Below are 18,586 nucleotides of genomic sequence, written 5' to 3' on the forward strand. Positions count from 1 at the left end.
AGCTCGTCCCCTGAACGATCGAAATGACTGTCTTGTCCTACCATATGTGCGACGAACCTGCACTCCCAGGGAGAGAACATCGCCCCATATATAAATGTAATTGTATTCTATCACTTCCGCATTACTTTTCTTTCTTTCCCAGTGATGTACATATGAAGTTGCCACGTCATCAGAAAAAGTATCTCAAAAGTGAAACGGCACGCTCAACTGCTCAAGGCTTCTCTAACCCTAAAATGAAAACAAAAACTGAACGTCACGTATTTTGTTGACTTGTCAATTATTATTAATTTTTTAAAATTTAAATGCGATTGACGGGGATTCTAAAGAAAACGACGGGAATAGATTCCATGTTGTAGAATTATGCACCGAATGGAACAATTAGAAGCAATCGCAGCCGTTTGAGTGCGCCATCATCTGTGGTTGTTGGCTGATCGGATTGAAATTGGCTAACGGGTAGTTCGTTCGTTCGTTCATTGTACGGATAACCCTAAAGGGCATTAAAACATCGATTCCGAGGCTGATCCAGACTAAATTGATCGGGAGCCAGACCCTGATTCTGTGTTTTTAAACCCTGTTGCCACGTCGGTTCCTTCTTCCTGTTTCCTAGTACAATAGTAGTGTTGTACGCAACTCTAAAACATGCAATTTCCCATTTACATACATGGCTATGCATAAAAAATTGGGATTTGGGTCCTTTGTAGCGTGATATGGTGTGTAGCGTACCATTCGATGACCTATAGTGTTGGGGCACGTAGCTCAATACATATGCGGGGTGTTGGGTTGCATACCCAAGCACTATAGGCAATTGAATGTGCGTTACACACCATGTCGCGCTACAAAGGAACCCAAAGCAAAAAATTGGGTCCAAAAGTTATTTAGGTTGTGATTTGCAATCTTACGCCATAAAATGAGGGTTTTAATCGATCGGTTCAGATTGAATTGAACGATTTTGGTCTAGTATTGGGTTAAACAAAAACCAACCGTCAAGTTTAAATTCAATTTTGTTTTGGTTTCCTATTGGTTTTCGATTGATATTTTATCAATTTTGTTCTGAGATTGGTTCATTTCAATTTTGGTTAAGGCATCAATTGGTCTCCAAAAACCCGAATCTAAAACTAGGCAATAAGAGTTCAGTTTCAGTACCGGATCAATTGGATTTTGACACTCCTAATCATCTTTCTAATGGCTTGAGTTGCCTATAGTTTCATTTTAGTGTATGTAAGCTTAAATCAAAATTAGACCAAATAATAATCTATCGATCCGTTTAAATTTTGGCAGATTTTTTTAACCCACAATAGAAGAGAAATCTTTCACTTATTTTAATAGATTTTTCGTGAAATTTCAAACATTGGTCCATACTGAGATTCGTGGGTAAATCACGAATTGAAAATAAACGCAAAAAAAAGAAGTTGTAAGGGTATAATTGCTAAAATCTCAAAATGAAGGGCGAAATTGCAGAAAATCCTCGGATAATCTTTTGCTGCGTACGTTAAAAGCATAAGAACAAAAAAAAATACAATAAACAATTGCGCTCGTGACTTGGATACGCATATAGAGGTTAGAATCTTACAGAGGTGCATGAATCCATGGTAGATGGTATACAGTGCCGCCAACTTTCCTAGCATGGGAAGCGCACTTTAGCACTCTTCGAAACGTTAACGAGAGCCACTCATTCCCGGAAACAAAAAAAGAGAGAAAAATATAAATAGAGCCACTCCTTTCCAGTTGTATTTGTCTAAGGCTTCAAGCTCTGCTTCTGTGGCTCTCCTCTCTGGTCTATCGATTTTCAGGATCTCGCAGACATGGCCTCTCGTCGCAGGAAGGCTGATGTCTGCGTGAGTAGGAACTCGAAAGCTGTAATCACCTTTGGAGTTTCTTTGGTTCTTTCTTGGTTTCTCGTTTTCTCTATGGTTTCAGCCACCAGTCTTGCTTATTCGTCCGCAGGTAAAATGAGTTGTAATCTAGGGTTTCCTGGATGTTTTACTGCTGTTCTTGATAGAGTTGGAAGCTTAATGGAGTTGCTATTTCATTGTCTATTATATTTCCCTGAAAACATATGGTTTTTTGTTTTCTTTTATGGTTTTTATGCCCATTTATATATTTTTGCTTACGATGCTACTTATATTAGTTTTCTTAAATTTTCATATATTTTAGACTTTTTTTGTAGGACATAATGTTTAAATTGATCGTGCAATGGAGTTGGGATCTAACTTCTAAGAGTATAACTAATGTGGCTCTGTTTTCTGTATTTCTGCTGTTTCTTATTGCTTAGGATGTTTATGGTTTATTGTTCTGAAGAGTATATTTATTTTGTAATTCGGTTTCTTACAATTTGGCGATATCATGGTCAATCCGATTCACATATTCTACTAAGAAATGTTCAATTCTGTACCTTCCAGCCCTTTTGGTTTGGGAGTGACCTCAAATATGTGAAGCAAAAGTAGTTTTCTGTAAAGAAAAAAATTCCTGCCCTTCCCACAATCCCACCCACCCAGCCCCATCGTAATATGGCTGTAAAAATGAAGTTTCCAATATTTGTTTTTAAATATTTACTTTTTGTTCATTTTTCCAAGGATTTTTCTTTATCTATTCCTCACATACTTGGTTGAATTTGTAATGAATAGGTACGGGGATGGGTGATTCTGACAGCTGCAGAAGTGATTTGTATCCAGAAATTCTTCGGGACGAGGCAGTGGCCAGGCTTAATGAGCTTGGGAAGGTACTGATGCAAGTTTCACTAATCATATGGTTCCCTTCAATTATTAATGGTTGGTGAGATCGATATCTTGAAAATAAAGACTTTGAGTAGAGAAGAAGTGAATTTTTATCAAAGTCAGCAACGTATTGGATACCTATTTCCTTATCTGAAATTAAGAAAGCACTACATGGTGATTATTTATTGATTTATTTTTTGGTGGGGCTGTAGAGCTTGGGAAGAAGGGGAGGATGAAGATGAGATTTGAACCCAGGCCTCAGAAATGAGACCCTGTACGCTTTATGAGTTCAATGCACAGGCACCTTCTGGTGACATTGATACATTAAATAAACCTTTTGCAGGTCATCCACCTCCACCTCAGCTTAATCTTGATGTCAAATTCCAATCCTATCTATTCATTAATCTGATCCACTGGCTGGGTTTGCCTGCATACCAGACAGAAGTGCTTCCCCCCCCCCCCCCCCCCTTTCCTTCTCAAAAGACCTACCAAGTTTAGTTGGGATTTTGGCAGGGACCTTGTTAGTGTTAATTACAGAAAGTAAGCATCACAACCTAGTAGGCATGGAGTTATAGAAACCTTAACCCAAAAAACATTGAGATTTTAAGGGAGAGGAAATAGGGGGCCCTATACCATACATCCTGATGCCTCGGGACGACTGCACGTTACATCATAGCAGCACGACCAAATGGAGGGTGGTCCTAGATCACAAACGGAGGCAACAAGCAAGGGTCCAACTATATATAACGGCTAGTGCGCCCTTTAGAGTAAGTAAAGCGTGGTAGCGCAATAGTTTTCTTTGCGGGAACGCAGGAGCACCCGTATAAAGTAAGGCGTTTTCCCCTATAGAGTCAGTATAGGGGCTTCGCATACTAAGAAAGAAAGAATAAGTAAGCTAAAGCTACCTCCCGTCTTCTCAATTGAAGCATCCTTAAACGGAGTATAACACCAGAAAGAAAAATTAGCTGTTAAGTTTATATATATATCAATAATAAATTTAATAATAATAATAATAATAATGATAGCAATATACAATAGAATAGTAATAATTCTATACATATGAAATCCAAGACATAAATATTACTAGTAGTGCTCAGGAAGAAGAACAAGGGAACGTCTTTTTATCTTTTTTCTGTTTGAAGAAAAAAGTCAATCTCATTTATCGGATTATTATACATATCAATTTTATAATTTTTGTTAGGGATTCCGTGTAAAAATACAAGTGATTCTTAACCACAACTACATATGCATCTGATCATATATGTATTACAATATATATATATGACATAACTCTTGGTCTGTCATTAGTGTAGGCCCAGTTCAAGAATTTGTCCTATTTTGATATCTATTGGATACAAGCTTTTAATTCTTTGGGTTTTCTTTGTAATGAGTTGAATTCTAAGGTCTAAAAGTGAGGATGTAAAAGGAGTACAGAAATAGATATTATAATTAGTAGTGGGGCTCTTGGGTTATGTAGTTGGTTTAGTTAATTCATCAAAAAATCTTCTTTTGGTTAGTTGTGTGGGGCCCAACTTGTCTAGGAGTCCTTGTTAGTTAAGTTAGTCTAGCTGCCTAAGAGTTTTAGATTTAGGAGTTGAATTGAAGAAACTATATTTAAAAGTGTGTGCCAAGTGAAGGCTCCTCACTTCCCTACATCCTATTTGAAGACTCATAAACTAAAAAGGAAAGGTCTAACATAATCCTTAACTAATTACGTAACATAAATTAACTAAGAAACTAACTCAAAACAGGACTGAACTTATAGAATCCTAATCCAGCCCAACTAAAACACTTCATAACAATTAAAATAAAGAAATTATGACATTTATCTAACTAATCTTGTATGCCTAGCCTATACCCATATCATAGGCCCATTACAATTAAAATACATGGGATAAAGGCCCAACAACTATTTCCACTAAATTAAGTCCATTTAGGTGATTTAACTGCATCAATTCTCCTTGGCTTGAAAAACTTCGACCTCAAATTTTGCAGTGACAAGGGGGAAACAACATGTGAGTAGCAGCTTTAACCATTCTCAAACAAAACTCTGGTGATGCAGGGACGTTTGGAATAAAGTCTTCAACCTTGGGAGTTTTTTCTTCAAAGAAGTGAGGTGGAATCACAAACTCAATAAATTCTACAACGGTAAGAATAACATCCAGGGTGGTGATAGCTTAATGCAGAGTGTACTCAAAGTTTTCCTTCATCATGATCTCATCTAGTAGTATTGCTTCAATCATGTCTTCATCAACCTCTGTGATGCAATCCTCAACTTTGGTAACCTTCTCATTGAAGACTTGAGGCACAAGGTCTACCTCTTCAAAAACATCATCATGGGTATTGACAATTACTTATGTATTGTTCTCGACCACTATTTCATCTTCAACTTTTTTAGCTTTCTCTACTTGGATCTCTTCAACATAGACCTCTTCAATAAACCTTCTACCTGTTGATCTACCATCTTTGTAACTTCAAACATTGTCTGTGCTTTACTGTGATCACTATATCTTTATCCTCAACTTCAGGCTCCTTTTCTTTGAATGCTTCCTTCGTTTCTTTCTTTGATGGTATATTGTTGATATCAAACTTCCAGCAATCTCTAATTGGCAAACTGAATCTCATCGATGGATGCTTCAAGTTGTCTCCAACTTTGAAGGCCAATTGGTGGTAATCTTGTTGAAGGGAATTTATCATAGTTGTCACGGCGTCTAGGCGACCCAAGGTGTTGGAGAGGATCCAAAATAAGGTGACACAAACAAGGCGACCAAACTGTCTGCCTAGGTTCCCAAGGCGACCAAAGACGCCTTGACAACTATGAATTTAATTGATTTTGCAGTCAAGCTTTGAATGTCCATGGTAAGTATTTCTTCTTTAGTTCTTCTTTCATTTCCTTCCACGTAGTGGTTGCTCTACAACGGTCTTCAAGGTCCCTCTCATAGGTCCTCCACCATTTACATGTTAAACCAACTAACTTAATTCGAGCCAATTTTACCTTCCTTGTCTCAGATAACTCGAACCAATCAAAGTAGTCATCCAGACTTGCCAACCAGTTATAAAACTCGTGTGGGTCATTCTTGCCTCTGTACTCCTTTAGTTCGATCTTGACGTTCTGTGTGTCGTCAAAGCGTCGATGGGGTGCACATTGTTTAACATCCGTACATGTTCTGAAGTCGGCTGGACTGTAGGCACTCTTCATGCACCTCTGCCTGTGGACCTCCGATTGTGGTTATTGGCTGTAGAATATGCCGTATACCCTGTTTCATCTTCAGGTGGAGTGTGACTATCATGTATAGGTGGAGTAATTCGATTCTTCATTGCTAATAAACTCTCATTGATGCTCCTGTGACTTTTATTCAACTTCTCATTCAGATTTCTATCCACTATTGAAGCATCTCCAAAACCCTAGCCATCAGATCAGGTGGATTTGGAAGCCTTAATGAACTATTCTTTGCAATTCTTTGATACCACTTAATGTAGGACTGTATTTGAAGACTAAAAAACAGACTCTAACACTAAAAAGGAAAGGCCTAACCCAATCCTTAACTAATTAGGTAACATAAACTAACTAGAAAATTGAAATAATAAAGGAAACTAACTCAAAACAGGACTGAACTTATAGAATCCTAATCCATCCCAACTAAGATTCTTAATAACAATTAAAATAAAGAAATAAAGACACTTAACTAACTAATCCTGTATGCCGACCCTATACACATATTATAGGCTCAATAAAGTGGCTCATTACAATGAAAATACATGGGATCGAAGGCCCAAAACATACATACCCAACCCAAAGCTTAAAAAAAAAAGGGGCATGGTCATTCGCAATGCATGAGGCTCTTGCCACTAAGGGGTCTGGGGAGGGTCATAATGTACGCAGCCTTACCCCTGCTTTCGCAGAGAGGCTGTTTCCAGACTAGAACCTGTAACCACTTGGTCACAATGGAGCAACCTTTACCGTTGCACCAAGGCCCAACCTCAACCCAAAGCTTATTTCCACTAAAATAAGTCCATTCAGATGATTTAACTGCATCACCCTCTTTTTATCTCCCTTTCCCCCCTAACTGATCAATGATCAATCTCTTTTCTCTATCATACGACATTGTATCTCTCTCTCTCTCTCTTGTCTCTCCGTCATCCATACATCTGTCTTTCTTTTCTTTTTGAACATAAAACTGTGCTCTCTCTTCTTTCTTTCTATCAACCCTAATTTCTCATCATCATAGGCTGCTTAAATCAGCAAAAAAGCAATTCTGTTTAGCCTCTGGTTTGTCAGGAAATAATTCAGATCTGGGCCTGTGTAGCTGCCAATCTGATCTCTGATTCCTAATTGGAGTCCAGGATTTCTGGCTTTGTCAGTCATCTTTCCATTTTCTTGAGCGATTTAAATATTTAATTTTCTTTCAATATCTATTCCCTCAGAAGAAAGCGGGGCAAGGGTGTTTACCCTTGCTATAAAAACTGAAGCTTCTCAATTTTGATAGGAATATCACTTAGGTGTTCTAAACACATGTAAAAGCTCATTTAGGGGTAATTTGCAATTTTAAACTTGCAGAAGTCTGCTTTTGCATCAGCTTGCAACATTACAATTTCTTTTGCCTGTATTAGCAAAGAGAAGGCAAAGTCAAACAGCAGGAATAGAAGATATGGCATCAATGGAAGCAGACCAAAAGAAAGTGTAACCTTCATGCTATGAGCCAAAAGAGGGCTGCAAAATGCAAGTACAATCAGTAGGGTATGGAGAAATGTTTGCCTTGATGGCCCTTTATGCAAGACCAGCACTTGATTTACCTAAACTTTTCTGGTTGTTACTGTCATGTGGAAATATCAGTTATGCCAAGTTTTCTATAATTTTATCCCGTACCCTGTCTGTTTAAGGTTTGTATGATTAATTACGTTTAGGACAAGTATTATTATTTAGCTGGCCAAACAAAAAAGTATCTGGCTTCATGGTTCTGATTTAGAGGCTAGTCATTACAAGTACCATATGCAAAGATTGTTCACTATTGCAGAACTTTTCAAAAAAATTGCTCCATTTTTCCCCTCTTGATGTATCTATGTATTGCGAAGGATCTGACTTGCATTGTGCATTAAACTAAGAGCATTATCGTATCAAAATATTAATATTAATTTTAACAGGTGAGTGATGCTGATGGTTATCTTGAGAGGACATTCTTAAGTCCTGCCTCCACAAGAGCTGGCAAACTTATTCAGAGCTGGATGGAGGATGCCGGTTTGAGAACGTTAGCTTCCTACCACTCCCTCTTCTTGCAGAGCATCATAGTAATTTGACTGATTTGATGATGATCTTCAGATGGATGGATCAGATGGGGAATATTCATGGTAGAACTGATGGAATGAATGCAAGTGCAGAGGCTTTATTAGTTGGTTCTCATATGGTGATGCCTTCAACTAATTTCTGTTGCCTTATAACACAATTCTGAGCTTAAAAGGGAAAAAAAGCCACATTGCTTTGGGGTTGGTACCTAAGATAATGTGATTGTTAATCTGTGTTTCAAACAGGATACTGTTATTGATGCTGGAATTTACGATGGTTCGTTGGGAATAGTTTGTGCAGTGTCTGCATTGAAGGTTATGAAGATCACGGGGAACATAGAAAAACTGAAGAGACCAGTGGAGGTCAGTATTAGTTTCTGATATTTCTAGCTTCTAAAAATAGAAGGTGTATTTTTCTATTTTGATGCTATTAAGCCTGTTATATTACATTTAACTAAGAATTTGCTTGAGTGATGCATTATTATAATTCTTATGCTCTCATATATATATATATATATTTTCTCTTGATTTTGTTGAGATGTTGTGGGACATTATTTTTCCCTTACATGTGTAAGACATATGGAAACGAACATGAGTACTAATTGCAAGTGTTTGCACAACCTATCTTTGAAGAAATCAGCTGGCATCCCTAATGAGGCTTCCCATCCGTTCTGAGGATTGAGGATGATGCCATTTTTATATATACAGAGCATATGAAAAGGCTGTGATACCTTTGGACATTATTTTTATTTAACATTGTGAAATTAAGATCTTTCTAACAAGGTGATGACTGATGAAATTCATGAACTAAAACAAACAGTTGATGAACTAAGCGGAACTTCATTGACTAGCAAGTGAAGAAATGAGACCTTTTCCCATTGACAGGCGTGCCAATTTCATGTGTCAGATTGCCGGATCCTATTTCATGCCCCTTCATAATAAATTGTAATTGTTTAGCTGATTGGTCTACCTTCTTATGTAACTTACAGGTTATTGCGTTTAGTGATGAGGAGGGTGTTAGGTTTCAATCAACCTTTTTAGGAAGTGCTGCTATAGCTGGTATTTTACCGGCTTCAGTGATGCAGATATCTGACAAGAGGTTTCCTCCAATAACTTACTAATGTGTATATTCCATGACAAATTTATGTTTCTTGCTCAATATATTTGATGAATGAGCCATATTCAGTGGTGTAACAGTCCAAGATGTTCTCAAAGAGAACTCTATTGAAGTTACAGAAGAAAGCTTTTTGCAGCTCAAGTATGACCCACAATCAGTCTGGGGTTACATTGAGGTACTTTTGGCTGATTGTGTCTATGTTTTGGCCATTACTGAACTGAAATACTGTCTACGTGAAATTTAGAACTCTAAGCTTGATTGTCTCTCTTTCATGGCACAGGTACATATTGAACAAGGCCCTGTACTAGAGTCACTAGGTCTTCCCCTTGCGGTGGTGAAAGGTATAGCTGGTCAGACACGTCTAAAGGTATCCGACAGATCTTCCCTGATGCCCTAATTTTCCGTATGCTATAGTTACCTAAAAGGAAGCCAGATCAAAAGTGACATTTAGTTCAATTGGAAGATAACATCTTATGGGAACTCAGGGTTAAAAGTGGCTATATGACACCTTACTGTCATATGCACATATGATTTTCAATCCGCCTAATCTGATAATGACATGGGTACCGGAAGTTCCTTTGATATCGGCAGTGTAAAAGTTACCGCCCATTTTGGTACCCATATGTGATGATACGAATGATACCATTCAGTTGATGGGTATTGCCATATAGCATCTATGTGAGTTGTTTAATACACCTATGCTTTCAATTTCTCTCACTATCTCCAATTCTTTTCCATATGGCATTCCATCGTGATCGTTGACCAAAAGAGGTATCTACAGCCATTAGAAAGAAATATTCTTCAATTGACTCTCTTTCTTCACAACCAAACCCCATCCCCCCTCCCCCAAAAAAAATAAATAAATAAATAAATAAAATGAAATTATTACCGTGCAAATTGTCTAGAATTGGTAAATATATTGTTTTTCTTTATGTTAAATTACTATTTCTATATGTAACCCTTAAAATTGTGGGACTGTGAAATTTGTTCCTGGGCATTGCTCGATCAACACAGTAGTTCTCAACGAACATGGATAAAGCAGCTGTAAATTAGTCATTTTAGTATTACAGTAAGTATTCTTAATGCACATTTGTTTGTTGAGGGCTTCGTGTGTATCCTGGTTTTCTGACATATTCATGCCCTTGCAATTATGTTTTTTTGGGTGAATAAAAATTCATTACCAAAGAGAAACGAGGACTACAAAAGCCCCCGAAGAAAGGGAAAAGAAAAAACTAATACACAAGCAGCCCATATCCTCAAACAAGGGAGGAAGAGGGCTGGAGAGAGGAGGGGGGAAGATCTCAGGACACAACAATATGCCTGTTCCTTGGGGTGTCAGAGCCGAAAAAGGAGACAGCAGAGAGTTTGGCTTTAATATCCAAAGAAATGTCTCCCAAATATGACGAAGAGGTCGAGAGTTGGAGGTTCATTTCCAGATATTGCGTTCCATCCAGATGAGGTTTATGGTAGCACAAAAGGCCAACTTTCCCACTATGTCACAGATTGAAGAACAAGCAAAAGTCATATCAACCAAAATCCACTCCCTTACAAAAGAAGAATTCTCCGCATACGAGGCCAGCATTGGGCTAGGATGCATTGCCAGATGTAGAGGGAGAGGGGGCAGGCGAAGAAAAGAGGGTCAATATCTTCAACAACATTCCGGCAGAGGTAATACAAAGGAGAGACCTGGATCTGCCATTGGTGAAGAAAGGACTGAGTTGAAAGGCAGTTGGAGAAGACTCGCCAGGCTGTAAAACTATGTCTAGGGGTGTGATGCTTGAACCAAATAAGCTTCCTCCAGAGAGGTTGAGAGCCTCTGGAACGAATGAGATCCCATGCAGCTTTAGAACTGAACAAACTGGAGTTGGCGGGAGCCCAAATGACACGATCCTCCTAGAGGGTCTTCTAGGAATGGACGACAGAGCAGTCCACACATTGTTGAGAACTGGGTGGGGTATCTGGGGGATCCCAATCATTATCAAGAATAATATCAGCTACCATATATTGCCTATTCTAACCACAATTATAAATAGCTCTTGAAGAGACTACATGGAGAAGAATTCTCATAGGGTGCCAGTGGTCCAACCAGAGAGATGTAGAACTACCATAACCAATTTGAGAGTGAATAGCTCCAAGGGCAATAGGTCTAAGAGCTAGGATCTTGCGCCAGACCCAGGAAGCATCGAAAGGGATTGGTGGTAGTCCAAATGGAGTCATTGCGGAGAGGCATTGAGTAAATCCAATCAACCCAAATACTTCGCCTTTTAGAAGCAATCTTCTAGATTAGCTTGATGATGTTTGCGAAGTTTACATCTTTGATGCGGCGGAGCCCTAAACCACCCTCTTCTCTGGGGAGGCGAACAGTATCCCAACTGATGGGACGGAGGAATCTTGAAGATTTTTTGCCTTTATAGAGAAAAGAGCCATAAGGGATTCCAAGGACTTGATAGTTGAGGATGGAAGCCCAAAGGTACCAGGCCAGTAAATATAAGAAGATTGCAATACTGATTTGACAAGGACTAGCCGGCCAGCGCAAGAAAGAAGCTTTCCTTTTCAAAGTTGAAGCTTTTTCCTGATAGGATCCAGCATAAGAGTGTAGTGATGTGCAGTAAGCTTGGCTGGAATCAAAGGCAGCCCCAAATACTTGACTGGAAAATGACCTAGGGAACATTCCGATTGATAACCTTTCTCGACATCAGTTACCCTAGCAAGGAATAGGATGGACTTTCTAGGATTGATCCGGAGCCCCGAAAGATCTTCAAAATGCTGCAGGCAAGACATGATAGTCTCAAAAGAACTAATAGAGGTCTTGGAGAAGATCATGAGGTCGTCGGCGAAGGCAAGGTGAGAAAGCTTGAGGACTTTGCACTTGAGAAGAGGAGCGATGAGCTTCTGGTCTATACAAGATTGAATGCTCCTAGAAAGAACTTCCAAAGCCAAAGTAAAGATGTATGGAGAGAGAGGGCAGCCTTGGCAAATTCCCATAGATAAGGTAAGGTATCTGATGTAGATCACAAGTCCATATGTACCTACAGGAACAAGCCCCAAAATCAGCCCAGCAAGGTTGTGGATTCGACTGCTGTGAGAAGCAGCTTGGTCTGATGATGTGGCAAGTTTCCGTTGGTTCGATGGAGCTTCACCTAAGGTAGCCCCAGCCCATAAAGAAGCATGAAGAAGAAGAAAAGAGGCCAAGACAGAATTTTTTTTTTTAAAAAAAAAAGGAGGTTACTGTTCACTTAAACAGTATCCGAGTTACTATACCCGTGAACAGTGATTTGGGGGCTGATATGGACAGCTGGTGTGAAGATCTGATTTTATTTTGTTACGATTCTCTTAGTAGTACCTAGTTACTAAATCTATTAGTTTCTATTTTTGTTTCCTTGCTTGTTTAGAAGGTTGGATCTATAAAGCCTTAGTAGTTTCTATTTTCAGCTAGTTTCTATTTTTCATTAGTTGCTATTTTCTTACCTTCTATTTTTGTTTTAGGAAGATTCTATTTTCTACCTTCTATTTTGTAAGCTTGCCTAAGCTATTAATAGGCCCCTATTGTAAGGAATGATCAGAATTGGAGAATAGAATTTGTGGCCAAGCTTGCCATTGGTTATGGGAGAAATTCCATGTTTCAACAGCTGGGATACTGTGGGTGAGAGACCCAGGCTGAGAGAGCCATTCCACTACCCCCTTCCCTTCTATCTTCTCTATATCTTCTTCTTATCTTTTTTTTTTTTTTTGTTCTTCTTCATATGTAACAGAAAAGTACCAATAAAAAAAAAAGAGTTGCAGTTTTAATGTGTTCTTTTCATTGTATCGATCCTGCTGCAATTGAGCTCCCGCTGGTTTCTCTGGTTCGAGGTCGATTCTGCATTAGTATCCCGCTGGACTGCCATAACAAGCACTGAGTAGCTGGGTGTAGAAATACACTGATGAATCCAATGAGTGAACACATGGGTAAAACCCATCTTATCCAAAACCTTAACAATGTAATGCCATCTCAAAGAGTCGAAAGCATGGATGTCAATCTTCATGAGGGCAGCAGGGGGGTGAAATTTTCTATCAAACCCTTTGACAATCTCATTGCATAGGAGTATATTATCAGAGATACTTCTACCAAGAATAAATGCAGACTGGTTCTCGCTAACAAGAAGATCCACAACTGCCTTAAGCTTGAAGGCAAGAATCTTAGCAATGAAGTTATACAATAGGTTGCAAAGAGCTATAGGTCTAAAGTCAGCCATGCTTGTAGCACCTTACTTCTTGGGAATAAGGCAGAGAAATGTATGATTTACTCCTTTAATCTGGCTAGGATTGAAGAAAAACTCTTGATAGCTTTAATGAGGTCATCATTTGATGATATCCCAAGAAGCTAGGAAGAATCCCAAGCTAAAACCATCAGGGCCAGGAGCTCTATTAGCATTGAGAGAACTAATGGCAATCACAATTTCATCTTCAGAGGGGATAGACCATATGTTTCTATGTCTGTCCTTACGATATCTCTTATATCGACTTCCCAATACTCCTATTGATACATTAATCCTTGGGAGGACTTGAAATAATTTTGTGAAAGATCATGCAAGTGCTCATTTCTTTCACAAAACATCAAATTAAAATATTTGAAAAAATTAATGCACTCAGCTTGCAAGAAGGAAAAATATCAACTTATACTGAATATGAATTCTCTATTTAGAATAATTCACCTTACTATCACCCTACAAGAGTTTGGTTTTGTTATTTTAGAAATTTTTTCAAGAGCTTAAGAAGTTAAAGGAGTACAGGGAGGGGCAGAGCCAGGTTGTGTCTCTAGGGGGGTCATAGATTGGGGGGTGGGTGGGTGCATGTGTTAATGCATGCACGTATTGATGCATGGTAGGTATACCACCTTATAACCCACTACCACCAATATATAAGATGGATCCACAAATTGGATCTCTACAGTGTATTGTTTGGATCCAAATATGGAGCACTTTTTAGAAGGCTCTCACTTGCCATGTGTATCGTGCTAAGAGGACTAAATCCATTGTCAACTATGGCTCCATTTACTTCATTAAATTCCAAAGTTAGTAATTATTACAAGGGTAACTTTTTGGTATGGGTCAGAATCATTCATCAGACCAAAAGGCGTTTAAAACAATCCAAATTTTAAAGAAATTAGAAAATACTGGGGTTTTGCTTCCATTTTAATATCTACCTTGTGATCATTTTACAGGTAACAGTGAGTGGTGCACAGGGGCATGCTGGAACAGTCCCAATGGCTATGCGCCGGGATCCAATGGCTGCCGCTGCTGAACTAATTGGATTGTTGGAAAGCATCTGTAAAGATCCTGAGAGCTACTTGTCTTATGATGGCCATTGTAATGGCTTCACAGCAGATTCTCTTGCAGGATCACTTGTCTGTACAGTTGGCGAGATATCTAGCTGGCCAAGTGCAAGTAATGTCATTCCAGGCCAGGTAATGGCAGAATCCCTGTGGTTCTTCTCTTTGTCCCATATTTTGGAGTTTCATTTCCTCCGCAAGATCAAGTGGGACCTTCTTTGTCTTTTCTTGTTATGCATCTTCATTTTCTTCTTCTCCATGTTTCCCCCCTTGTGCCTTTATGACCATATTATAATAGAATTTGAAAATTTCTTGTTACAGGTAATCTACACCATAGATTTACGTGCAATGGAAGACATGGCACGTGAAGCCATTATCTTTGAATTAGCCAATCAAATGTACCGTATTTGTGACAGACGTTCTGTAGCTTGCATCATTGAACGTAAGGTCTGATAGTTCCATCTCCTTCAGAATGTTTGGTGTCGTATTGATTGATTAACTTACTATAGTTCCATCCCCTTCAGAAAGTTTGGTGTCGTAGTGGTTGATTAACTTACCCTGAGTTTTTCATTTCAGCATGATGCAGGAGCAATCGTATGTGATCCTGGACTAAGTTCAAAAATGAAGTCTGCTGCTTACTCTGCTGTGAAAAAGATGGTAGGTGAGGTTAAAGATGAAGTACCTGTTCTAATGAGTGGAGCAGGGCATGATGCAATGGCCATGTCTCATTTAACTGAGGTTAGTTTCCTTGTCTCCTCTGCCATTTAAGTAAAGTTTTTTCATGGTTAGTTATGCTAGTATTTTGATCAGGTTGGCATGCTATTTGTTCGTTGTCGCGGAGGTATTAGTCATTCCCCCGCAGAGCATGTTTTGGAGGATGATATTTGGGCTGCAGGTTTGGCAGTCCTGGAGTTTCTTGACCAACATGTAACATAACATGTTGTCTTTGTGATTTACCCAATTGTCGATTGTATCCGTATGTACAGCTATCTTTCTGATGTACATGTAAAACAGATTGATCAATATGAAGTATTCAAATAAAGTGATCCTCGTTGATAGTGCTGCATAGCTAATCTGTTTCCCAACTCGAAGCCTGATCATTAAATTACTCACACATCCAGTATGAGGCACATAATACATGCATCTCACAATGAACCTTTGGGGATCAAAAATTTCATCAGACCAAAGGAATGTTCTTATTGTGAATTTACAACTAAAGAGTTTATTATTCTTATTTTTATCACATTTGATTTATGAACCTCTAATCCTTTTTATTTATTTATGGGCAAGAGATCTCTACTTGGTCGCATGGTCTCTACACAAACGTCTGGGCCAATGGGTGAAGCGTGCCTGGGTATCTAGCCAGGGGGCAGAGGTGTCATCTCGCGGTGCCTTGTGAGAGGGCGTAGGAAACACCACCAAGTAGAGATCTTTTTCCCTTTATTTATTTATCAAGCTCATGTTTGTGAGGCATATGCTTCATGCTGTGAGGTACTGAGGTTCTTGCCTCAACTTTTTGACGAGTAGAGCACCTTGCTTCAGATCTTGGCATATTTGCAAATAACCACAATTTTATCCTCCATTGGGATATGTGAGTGATGGTGCTTAATGTCGACTGATTTCTTCAAAACTTAGTGTTTGTGAGTTGGCAGATAAATTAGTCAACAAAAATCTGCTTTGTGGTACATTTCTTAAATTGCATGATAGCTCTATCCAATTATTTTACATCTTGTTCACATAATGCATTAAAATAATTTTTGCCTTGTTCTAAACTCCTAATCTCCAGATTCTGTTTGAAATTTATATCCTGTCAACTTTGTTTGTCAAGATGGTTCCATGTCATGATATCCTGATGCAAAGGTTGAACTTTTTGCAGTGGTCTCAAGGCTTAAGCCTTAGCCCTTCATCAGTATTACTGAGTGGGTTGTTAGAACATATATGAACATGAGGTTCTCAAAATGGCATATTCAACTATCCAGAAGGTGTTTGGTTGCTGTAACGCATCTCAAATTTGAGAAACTAAAATAGGAGGTGGTGAGTCCTCCTGAAGTATCAGTGAGTATATGACATGGAGAAATAGGTACAAAAAAAAAACCCCATGACGTCCGATATGGTGCCCCTTTGTTTTCAAGACCAAAGTTTAAGGGGAGTGATAGGAAAACATTATTAAGATTGGTCATCTTCGAGCTGATGTATTAGATACAATCAATGTTTGCAATGACCCATCTTTCTTTTGTCTTTTGAGGGATATCTGGCCTATAACTGTCCATTTATTGAAAGAAAAAAAAAGATGATAATACATAATTAATAGAAGGTTTTACATTTTTACAGAGCACCATGGTTTTGCTTTTACCTAGAATCACAGATCACAGTTAGCATGTGAACAGTAAATGCTTCCAATTTCCAGTTACTGCCTAAAAGTATGCTTATACCCAAAGATTCTCAGGATGAGAGATAGATTGCTCAAGTGGAAGATTTCCAACATCCTTGAAATAGGAAAGCTTCTGAATTTCTGGGTTGTGTCCTGGTGTCGGTTGTGTGATTAGAAATTGTCTCTGAAGACTGTGGGCCACAAGGGTTTATTGCTAAGCTAAGAGTTGACATGTCATCTCTCTTATAGGAAACCTTTCAGTTAGTTGAAGTTGGTTGCAATGTGGCAGTGGATATTGCATTAAACTCTGTCCATATGGAGAGAGGGTGATGCATCAAAGTATATATCTGGATTCATTTTGTGCTGCAGTGTAGCTATATGATATTTTTTTGTTCCATAAAGCATCCACCTTCCCCATGATACATTGATTTGGATTACTAGTGAAAAGCTTTGTTCTTTGGATGCAACAAGATACGGGAAGGACTAAAGAAGTTGTCATGTATCTGATATAACTGTATGACACCTAGTATATATTAGGCCTTGGAAAGGAAAAGATTGGGGAGGAGGGATTTGAGTTGAACCTAACTATTTGCTTATCTGATGCTGGCGGCGCCGCCAACTACATGTTGGATTACAGTTGCTCATGTGAGATGATTCAAATACCACTTCAGTATGCAGGTGACTAAAACAAACTTTCATTTATAAAATGGTTACGTGTGGTTCCTTAGATTTGAGCTTATCAGTGACTTTCCAGCATGCTTAAATTAAGTCTGAATCTTGTGCATTATCTATTGTTCCTTTTTAAGTGGAGCACTTACTACTCCCCTTGCTGGGCACTCAAGGATGATTATCTGCCTTACCTTATCATAACTTTGACTGCTAAGATTAAACTTAGAATATAAAATGCGAGTCTGGTGCTAAGTGCCTTAGTGATTACATTGTGATAAGCTTGGCCTTTATTTTATGTTAGACCTGTGACCTGGTTTCTGAAATAAGTCAAATTAAGGCTCCACTGTTCTATTTCTTTACCATTTTGTCTTTTCATTTACATGACTATGGAAGCAAAGCCAAGTACTTGAGAATCGAGACCAAACCACTTCTTTTATTTGCTCACTTCGCTCAGTGGTGCCCTCAAGGTTCACAAGTAAGTTAAATATGAGGTTCAAATTTTTGTGGATGGGTAGGTCCCATCAAGGTTCAGGTAAGGGGAAGCGCAAGGGACTGGCCTCTGTCAATTCTTATTCAACCGGAATCACCTGGAATGGGCCTGGACCCAAGAAATCCAGTTTGAATTGGCTGGTAATCGGATCCAACCAACTCTGATCCAATTGCCGATTACTCAACCATGAGTCCCATTGTCCCTGCCTCAATGGAGTTGAGAAGTGTTGGATGTATGTGTCAATCTAACCCGGTTTAGTTTGTATTGAACCATTTATATATTTTGGTTTAATATTATCACATATAATATAAAATCTTTGGAGTATTATGTCTTCTTAAGTTTACAATTAAATTAAAATGGCAGTCACAACTAGTGTTTGGGCTGGGCACCCTTATCATATGGTCGTCACATTGATTACGTCGAGACATGCTGATGTCAGGGTATGAATGCAAGTACACATATCGATGTGTATTGACGAAAAATCTTTATGTGTCAATTCCCTCATTTGTTACTTCTAGATGTAAGTATGGGATAGAAATGTGTTACCGAGACTCAGTACCTAAGAGGGCTTTGTCATTGTAAGATGTGAACACATACGGTGATTTGTCAATAACTGAGGTTCTAAGAACCAAAG

The 18,586-nt window shown here is 38.7% G+C and overlaps 1 protein-coding gene across 1 annotated transcript; it reads left to right on the plus strand.

Annotated features, from left to right (window-relative positions):
* Window positions 1-1,746: 1,746 nt before the first annotated feature.
* LOC122652287 (allantoate deiminase 2) lies at window positions 1,747-15,485 on the plus strand. Its single transcript, XM_043845989.1, has 12 exons — window positions 1,747-1,944; window positions 2,625-2,719; window positions 7,857-7,960; window positions 8,032-8,116; window positions 8,241-8,357; window positions 8,984-9,093; window positions 9,181-9,286; window positions 9,392-9,478; window positions 14,315-14,557; window positions 14,744-14,869; window positions 14,999-15,160; window positions 15,233-15,485. The coding sequence occupies exons 1-12, from the start codon at window positions 1,803-1,805 to the stop codon at window positions 15,356-15,358; spliced, it is 1,503 nt and encodes a 500-aa protein (XP_043701924.1). The 5' UTR covers window positions 1,747-1,802; the 3' UTR covers window positions 15,359-15,485.
* Window positions 15,486-18,586: the final 3,101 nt, after the last annotated feature.

Source organism: Telopea speciosissima, chromosome 2 (genome assembly GCF_018873765.1).
Source record: "Telopea speciosissima isolate NSW1024214 ecotype Mountain lineage chromosome 2, Tspe_v1, whole genome shotgun sequence".
NCBI classification, from domain to species: domain Eukaryota; kingdom Viridiplantae; phylum Streptophyta; class Magnoliopsida; order Proteales; family Proteaceae; genus Telopea; species Telopea speciosissima.